At 44.2% G+C, this 9414-nt stretch overlaps 1 protein-coding gene across 1 annotated transcript; it reads left to right on the top strand.

Moving 5' to 3' along the window:
* The first annotated feature begins 1875 nt into the window (after positions 1–1875).
* tgif2 (TGFB-induced factor homeobox 2) lies at positions 1876–9142 on the top strand. The gene is made up of 3 exons (XM_086039540.1): positions 1876–2033; positions 3694–3935; positions 5660–9142. The coding sequence occupies exons 1-3, from the start codon at positions 2015–2017 to the stop codon at positions 7058–7060; spliced, it is 1662 nt and encodes a 553-aa protein (XP_085895666.1). The 5' UTR covers positions 1876–2014; the 3' UTR covers positions 7061–9142.
* Positions 9143–9414: the final 272 nt, after the last annotated feature.

Here is a 9414-nt window from a genome sequence, read left to right on the forward strand (position 1 = left end):
GAGTTGAAGTAGATGAGCCATAACATTATGACATGGCACGAGATAGTATGGGAATGACGTTCTGATCTCATGCATTTGTACAAGGTCTTATTCCAATACACAATTGGCCAATTTGATATCGCTCGGGCACACCTATAGGTCTATTTCCTGAGTCGGTTTATCTGAGTTCCAAAATGGCTGTACTTTGGAGTACGCTCTTCCCATTGAAGCTTTTGATATTTGTTTAATAATGGCCCCAAATACGCTTTCAGGGTTGGGAAAGTATTTGATCGAGCCCGCAGGTAAATTCTAAAAACAAATCGAGCCCTAGATGATCCACAAATGCTCACAATATATTATAGCAAACATTTTTGGGGGATCATTGTATCTTGTCCACAAATGCTGACAATATATGACAGCAAACATTTTGGGGGGATCATTGTATCATGTGTTCATCTATTCGGGACTGAGGGAAACCGAAGTGAATTTTCCCCATCCCTGATTTAAGCAATCATGTAAACAATCTGTGTACCTCTGTGTCATTCAGACATTGAGAACAGTGTCCTTATAGCGATAACACTTTTTATTTGTGATTACATACATGTAGACTGCAATCATTTGCCAACCGCTGTAATAGAGCAAGAAAGTTCATCTTCTGTATAGCTTACCTCAAGCGCTCACATACAGTATTCCAAAGGCCTACTGACTTACAAGTTCATTAGCATCTTTGCTTTGTCCTACTGGGGAATGAATGTGGAGGGGTGAGGGGCAGAACCTCTGCCTTACCACAGAGATGATGTAGCAAAAACCTGTTTCATGAAGCAAGCACTTTTAAGAAATCTGATCCCTTTGCTATAATAATCCGTTGGATGTGTGTGAGAGTTTGTTGTGCTTTAAAACAAACTTTTAACTTTGTTGTTAATGACAGTCTAAAAGTATATGTGCAAATGGAAAAATGTATTTGACATTGAAATTATTAGCATCCCCCTGCTTCTTAAAATAAACCTGTGTATATAAGTTAGATAAATGGGTATCACTGTTTACAATGCTGTAGCTCTATTTATATACAATTTCAAGGTTATTCAGATGAAACATGGAAAGGCATAAGGTTCAATAAAATGATGAATTACTTTCTCAAAAGGTCAGTCATTGCTGTTTTTCGTGGGGGTGGGGGTTTTGTGCGAGTAAATAAGATTTGTACGCTATTAGGTGATTTCTCTCTCGCACTCTGTTATCGAAACTATCACCTGCAATGGCGCGAAAGGACGTCATTTAAAGGTACATATACTGTTTACTTATTTATTTTTAAAAAACGTTGTCATTATCTTGAACCCAGTATTTAATGCAGATAACACAATTAGCACGTTTACGTCTGCTCCAACGTGTTTCACAATAGATTAGTCTAGACGGCGTTTAGAATTTATATAACAAGAACATTTGCCTCAATGTTACGTCATGTCCTCCACAAAGCATAAATGTGTCTTTCGAAAAGCAATGGTTGACACCTGCGATTTTTAGGAAGTAAATGGACTTTTTACGGTTGAAATCTTTCATTTCAATCTCATGTGTTTTGCATTTTGAATGGAATGGTCTTTCCGTCAGTTTGGATGACACAGCCTGGCCGTTGTCCAGGCGAGCGCCGTGATTGGTTGACAACTGCCAAAGAGGCAAAACGGAAGCTCGTGATTGGCCCACAGCCGTCGATAAGGCGGGACCATTCCAGTGGCGACTGTCAAGATTGGCAAAGAGCTGCGCTTGCTGCGTGCAGGTAAAGAACAAGCGACGCCGAAAGAAAACATTTATCCTCGCAAGAAAGCAAACGGTGGGATGGGAACTGGCTGTCTGCACAAACCTCTGCGCGCGGAACAACCACAAAGGCGACGCGTTTAAGTTTGGGGAAGACGGGAGGGAAAAGGAGCGTGTGGGAAGAAAGTGCTGTTGTGTCAACCGTCGTTTGTCTCGCGGGCACGCTTCCCCACAGAAGCAACTTGGACAGCTGCGTGCTTTCCAGCAGCGAGCCAGCCATCAACAAAGAATGAAAGCATTCAAACGAAGTAAGTGTTCTTTTCGCAATCTCTCAGTTTCCATTCCAAACGGGGTCTGAATCTCTCGGGTGACCCATATGTGGCTTTGCTGTTGGTTTAGCATGGAATGCGTGTTTTGTGTGCGTGCGTCGCCAGCCAATGCGGCGTGTTTGTGTTTAATTGTGGAGGGACAGCTAGCCAGCTAGTTATCTCCCGAGGCAGCCCACTAGCCTAAAGGCATCGTGTCCATCTGGTCGAGCGACATGCGGCTCCCCGTCTGCCCCCTTTGTGTCCCAAAATACAATTCTGTCGGTTTTTTAAAAACGCTGTCCGTCAAACGTGGATGTCTTTGAAAAAAACGTGCTAGCATGAAAACTTGTTGGTCTCCGCTAACAGGCTCGTGCGATGCTGAGATTTTTTTTTTGTCGCGCTATAAAACACTCAGTACCGACTCTCAAACGTGACTACAACATTATTGTGATGTAAAAATAAATAAATAAGGACAGTAGAAAGCTTTTAAGAGACACTCGGCTCGCGCTCGAACCGATCTGAAAGCAGCGTGCGCTTGTAAACAAAACCCCCAAAAAGTTTGGTCTGTCTTTTGACATTGAGGTGCCACCAATGGCAGATAATGTGGCTCGGGCTGCAAGCTGGGATACGCAACGAGTCGACAACAACAGGAGGTAGCCAAGGAGAGAACATCTAGTTGGACTTTTAGCGCTTTGGAAAAAGATGTCCATGGATGCATGGACGAAAGTTCATCCAAATTCTGACTTTTTATTTTTATCAAGTTGACAGCGGGCCCAAACTAAATTCAATGATGATTAAAATGTGATGCAACGCACGAATGTTTTAAATCCAAAGCATTTGTAGATTAAATCGCTATAGCATTTCCTCCCTAGGTTTTACTTGTTTTTAGAATGTCTGGCAGTCTGGGTCAAATGCTAGCAAGTATGGCTCACAGGCTGTAGGTTTCACTCTAAATCAGTAGAAGTAAACTTTAGTTGTCCAATGAGGGTTTTATTTGTGGCATGCCAAATGAAATGCTCCTACTCCTGGCTGTGGCCCACATATGGTAGGTTAACAACAACCACAACACAATTACAACCGAAGGGATTCTCCAAATTAGTTGTAGTTAAAATTAGGTTTCCAACGCAGATTTATAAAAACAATGTTTACTGTGGGTTTAGCACACAAGGCACATAGTAACAAGTTTGTAAGGTAGCAGTGTTTGAGCCTCAGTACGAGGTGAAAACGGCTTATTTCTTTCTCGTATGGTCAATGGACTCCTGGGCCAGCAGCCACTGTGATGTTGATATGCACACAATCTCCTTTGTGAAGACAGGCGCTGCCCTGGGGGTCAGGTTTCACTCAGCCGCAGAGAGAGAGAGAGAGAGACATTTAGTGCATTCTGTGGCCCACCCCAAGGGATCAGGCATGTTCCATTTTGAAGAGGAGATTCCCTCCATTGGCCACCCAAAAACTCCCAACAATAAACGCAACGACCTCGCTCGGAATGAAGTCTTTTAAGAAGGCTTTTAAGGCCCATTGAGGGTTCGCTGCTGGTACCAGATTATTGAAAGCCATTTCATTAGCATTAGTTTCATCTTTAATGGAGCAATTTTTTGTATTTGAGAACAATGGCTGCAGTATCCCTGAACACGACTCACTACTTGCCACCTTTTCCCAGCTGGAGAAGAAGAGCGTCACATGGAGCAGGAGCAGTCTTCTGCCATGTCGGACAGCGATGACGGCTCCCCCCTCGACCTGTCAGGAAAGGGACTCTTCGGGAAGCGCCGTCGCCGTGGCAACCTGCCCAAGGAGGCAGTGCAGATTCTAAGGAGCTGGCTGTACGAGCACCGCTTCAACGCCTACCCCTCGGAACAGGAGAAACTCAGTTTGTCTAGCCAGACCAACCTCTCTGTGCTGCAGGTAGGAAGCCGATTTCAAGTTGATGTATTTGAATCTGTTTATTTATTCGACATCATATAGTATCCTTGCTGAATTAGACTGCGTTCTGGGGGTGGCTCTTGTCTCGGGAAAATGATTAAATGCTCACCATGGAACACATGTTGGACAAGTTAGGGATTCTGTTGAGGCCAGAATCTTACAAAAAGTGCACATGAGCACCCAAGTAAAGTAAAACCAAGAAGATAATAGTAATTTGTAATTCACTCATGTAGGCAGCACTTCATCACTTAGCGCCCACACCACACAAGTAAATAATTGTGCCTGATGTGTGCATGCGGCAGACACATTTCCTAAGCACAAATCCCCTTTGCGCTACCACATTGACAAGCTTAACATACAATAAATGACTGCATGTCTTGGTTATCAGGGGTTCATACTGCTAAAATGTGCATCCAACAAAGCTCTGTGCAGCTCTGCTTACATGTTGATCCAAACAAAGTTAATATTTCAGCTGTCACTTGAAAGTGGTAGATCTTCGCCCCGGCCAAGCTGTCAAGTCACGGGTGGAGAAACTCTGTACGTGGACAGCATTTTGTAAATGATCCCTATAAAATTCTGAAAAACTTGCTCAGAGACATTTTAAAAAAATTGGCAGATTAAATAAAGATTCAGATAAATTTCACGCTTAATGGGCGTCTTGGGATCCCAGAGACCTAACTTTTTATATACAAACAGTAAAATGTCAATTTTGATATCCCGTTTAAGATACAATAACGCGGATCATGCCGAACATGTTCCAAAAATGACGAGAGGACATGCGCGGTAGATTATACCAGTAGACAATTCTAAATATTTTGGCAAGGTGGTAACGACTACTTGTGATTTTCATGGGGAGTTACTGTATAGATAATTTATTTTGTTAAAAAGTGTAACTTGCTGTAAAGTGCACAACAACACAGATTTCACTATTTTGCCCCAACAATCCTTAGATGTTTTTTTTCATTTCCTCTCATCTCATCACAAAGATGTGCATAAGCCACAAGTTTTCACTGGAATGTCTTTTGGCTAGCTTCTCCTTGTGGCTCAATGTTTTGAGCACAGACCTTCATTACTGCCATGTGTCTTAAAAAGGTTGTACCACGAAAGAGAGCGAGGTCATGTCTGGTCATGTCTGCCATATATGACACCGCATGGCTAAGAAAAAACAGCGACCACCAGTGTGTGAAGTGGTCCAGATACCACCTGAAAGGGATCGGCTGAGACTGAGAGTATATTTCAATGTGACTAAATAGTTTTTTTGATGATTTAAAAGAATGTCTTTACTTCTTTTCTAACACATCAGGTTTTTGAGATATTTTCATTTTTTTCTTTTTGACGTATAAAAACTTGGATGGATTTTACCATGTTGTAATTTATAGCTCTGACGTTTCAGAATAAAACAATTTTGTAGTTTGTGAACCTGATCCGTAATTCATAAATACTGCATTTCTAAATATATTAGTTGTTGTTTTTATGCGTTGTGTTGACCAATGTGATTTTGCAAACCCGTTCTTCCCTGGTTTGTGGTGCTTCACATTACAGGGCTCCTCCTCAGTCTTGGCTGCATAATGATAGTGTGTCATGGTTTAATTAGAATCATGTTCAAGAGCAAGTGAAACCGATCGTAATCAACCCGCCGCCATGTTAAACCGCCTGTCTACAATGTCATCACTTATATTAATGTCCACCCCATTCTTCTCGTTCAGATATGTAACTGGTTCATTAATGCACGCCGCCGCCTCCTGCCTGACCTGCTGCGAAAAGATGGCAAAGACCCCACCAAGTTCACCGTCTCCCGCAAGTTTATCGGCAAGAGCGAGGGCCACCCATCCACCGGCGGTGGCGCCAGCTCCCCCGAGAACCGCTCGTCCGCTGGCTCCACTCAACAGCGCCCGTCTGTCATCCGCTCGACCCCCACGCTGGACCTCGGCGTCCTCGGCAACACGGCCACCGCTATTCTGACTGGAGCAGGCTACCCCGGGAAGGACGGCTCGGTTCAGGCTCTGATGAAGCTTGACACGCAAAGACTGCTGAGGGAGGCAGAGGAGCAAGGAGCTAACACGGCAACAGCAGCAGCGAGCCCAACCGGCGGCCTCTTCAACACCCCTCCCCCGACGCCGCCCGAGCTCATCCCCACTCAGGATTTTAGTGATCTGAGGCTTCTGGTCGACGCAGCGCTGCAGAGGGCAGCGGAGCAGGAGAACCTGAACCTGATCCAGGAGAGACCCAACATTCCGAAAGAGAGCGTAAAGACTGAGACGGTGGATTCACAGTGTAGCGCTTATGCTAGTGACATGGGCCCCACGCCTCCTCCTGAAGACAGCCAGCAAGTCTTGGATCCATGCAGAGTCCAGAGTCTGATGGAGAAGGCGATGGCGGTATCCGTGGCATCCGGAGCGTCAGAAACTCCTCAGTCTTCTGCTCCATCTGCACCAGCTTCAGTCCTGGTCTCAGCCCCCAGGTTGTCCCCCTTGCCCATGCCCAAAGTCATTTGGAGTCCACTGGAGAAGGACCCCAAGCAGTCACAGCTCATCCCAGCCCACGTGCCAACCTTGGTGACAGTGTTTGGGCAGCCGAAGTCTGACAAGCATTTTACCGATCCAGATCCAGCCTCGAATAGTCCTCCTGTGCCTTTGACGAGGCCAGTGCCGATCCCAGCTCCGGGCCCGACCTGCATCGCCGCCACAAGCCAGGCGTCACCAGCAGCCGTCACCCTCCTTCCGGCCCCTCCCACTCCGACCGTCACCTCGTTCGCAGGCCCGCTTTACCTGCCCTTCCACAAATCCCAGCTATTCCCCTTCGCCGTTCCCTCGCCGGCGTCGCCGCCCCTTCTGCCCTCGTCGGTGGCTACCTCCGGCCAGGCTCCGTCTCAACTCCTCAAAGCGCCGAGGTCAAATGTCGCACCTCTCCTGGGCCTCTCCCAGCACCTCAGCGCAACCGCCGGCGGCGGCGGCGGCGGCGGCGGCTCACAGAGGAACTCTGCTGTGGTGCCCAGCGTGTGGAGCATGGTCCACGCCGACGCCAGGCAGCCCAGCCCTCTCCAAGTGGTGAAGGCGCCCATCACCAGCACAGTGTGGGGCCCGCAACACACGGCCTGCACACAGTGAGTAGAATGCAAGGGCTTACCTTTTTTTGGGCCAGAGTGGGACAGACAAACAAAAAAAACTGAACAAATTTAATCACCACTCCTCATTGAGTTGTGCCTGCGAAATACAGGACTTTTATTTTACATGTATGATTTTTCTTTTTAAAGAGCTGCTGGTTCAAGCAAGTTTTCCGTTTTGTTTTCTTTTTCTTTTTTAAAGGGAACGTCAAATCAAAAATGTTCTTTACAAAATGTTGTATGTGCCCCCACATTGTTGCGTTTATGGAATATGAATTAATCAGCAAAATCCACACGTTTTTTTTTTTTTTTTTTTCCAGCCATCTCGAGGGCCATCCATTTTGCCACTTTCTGTCGACTGAAAGTGACATCACAGTGCCAAAAGGCTCAGGTAACGATCATCACGTTTTGGACCCGTTTTCTCGGTTTGGTTATGCGACGTTCACAATGTGATGTTACTTTTCAGTCGGCAGCAAGTGGTAAAATGGCCGCCCGCTGAGATGGATAAAAACGGGTGGATTTCGCTGTTTATTTCATATTCAAACATTGTGAGGAAAATGTTTGACTTGACTTCCTCTCGAAGTGCTTTAGAATCAAGCAGCTGCTGTTAGCAACGCTCTGAGCATTCCATTCAGTGCATATGAGTCGTAGCGTGCGTTTTGCGACGCCTTCAGTAGCAATCTTTCTCGAATGTATAAAAGCTATTCAAACACGTTCCATTGGTTGCATTTGTTTTTACTAAATGTTACACTATCAACATAGTCCTCGTTTTTACAATTCAAATGATCCTCATTGGCTTTTCCCCCCCTCCCGTAGGGGTTAACTGGAGTAAATTGTGACTTTCTTCAGTAAAGCTGTACCATTTATGTCTTGTTCCACTGTCACCATGTCTTTATTTTTTAGCCAAAGGATTTTCTCGTGCGCGCGAAGTGTTATCCTTCATTCCAACAGTATTGTCCTTGAGGGCCTTGCGGAATGAAAGGATGGTCACAGTGGGTCTGTTAGTGAAGTCGATGATGGTGTCGAGTGTAGCAGCTTGATGACATCATGCTTATCTTGCGGCTCTGTTACACTTTTGGCACCCTTTTGTCTGAGGCAATTGACAAGACTGATCTTCTTGTGAGACCATATCTTACTTATTTGGCCAAAGTTGAATGTCACAGCTGAGTGTTTATTTAGGCGTATTCCTTGTTTTCCCCACTTTTCATCTGTGCTTTAGAAATGTCCAGTCATTCATGAAATCGTAGTTTCCATGAAACTGTCTTTAGACTAACTGCAATATATTTGTGCGGCTGAATGTCGACATCATAGAGATACTGTAGCAGAATTGTGAGGTTCCTGTTTACCAGAGTCATTGAACCATGGCCAGTTTGTACCATTACGTACGTTGCATGTGCGAAGAGATGGGTGACTTTTTTTTTTTTCTTTCTTTCATTTTTTTTTTTTTTTTTCAATGTCAATCCAGTTCCTTCTAGCTGTTTGTTCACGTTGAATCTCAATACTGTCAGTTCCTTTCAGGTTTTGTTCATGTTGTCAATGGATGTGCATGTATACCTCATTTTACACAGGTCACGCCAGGATTAGGTCTTGCGTAGATAACTAAGTATTAAAGTACTATTTTTTTTTTTTATTATTATTATTATTTTTTTTTTTTACTACTACTATGTGGCTCGTGATTCCGGAGATGTCTGGTTAAAAGAATTAGACAAACAGGTTTTAGATAGCATGGTTTTGTACGTTTTAGATGCTTGACATTCCAAGTGGAAAAACTTGTTTTGTATGTAAATGTTTTCAAGGTAAAGGCATTTTAGTTTGGTAATGACATATTCATCTCAAAGATTGTCATTTCCTCACTGACAAGCCCATTCAAAAATGTTCATGATGTTACTGACCGTTAGCAGTATGACGGGCGTCTGTGCCTTAAACTTTTGACTGAGGGATTGATGATGTCCCCCCAGAACCCATGTTTTGTTGTTTTGTTTTTTTATATATACATGAGCTCAATAGTTTGTGCAATATATGCCTTAAACTTTAAGTGTGTTTTGTATAAGCGTTTCAAAGAAATAAAAGCTCAGTTTTTCATGAATTCTCGGCGTTGTGGCGTTTTATAGTATTGAAGGAAACCCAGATTTGATTTTGATTTCTATTTTAGCTTTAGAAACTTGAAAAAAACACCAGCATTTGCCAGCATTTTTTACCATGCTGGACTTTACAGCAACCTGTTGGCGACTGGATAGCAAAAAACTAATGGTCATTACCAAGTGTTCCTTTATTTAAAAAAAAAAAAAAGGGAGGGGGGCTATCATAAATGAATCTTAATGCTAAATAGATGCTCCAGCCAGCAGATAATCTTATACT

This window comes from Filicampus tigris, chromosome 9 (genome assembly GCF_054856515.1).
Source record: "Filicampus tigris isolate MCC_2025a chromosome 9, RoL_Ftig_1.0, whole genome shotgun sequence".
NCBI classification, from domain to species: Eukaryota; Metazoa; Chordata; class Actinopteri; order Syngnathiformes; family Syngnathidae; genus Filicampus; species Filicampus tigris.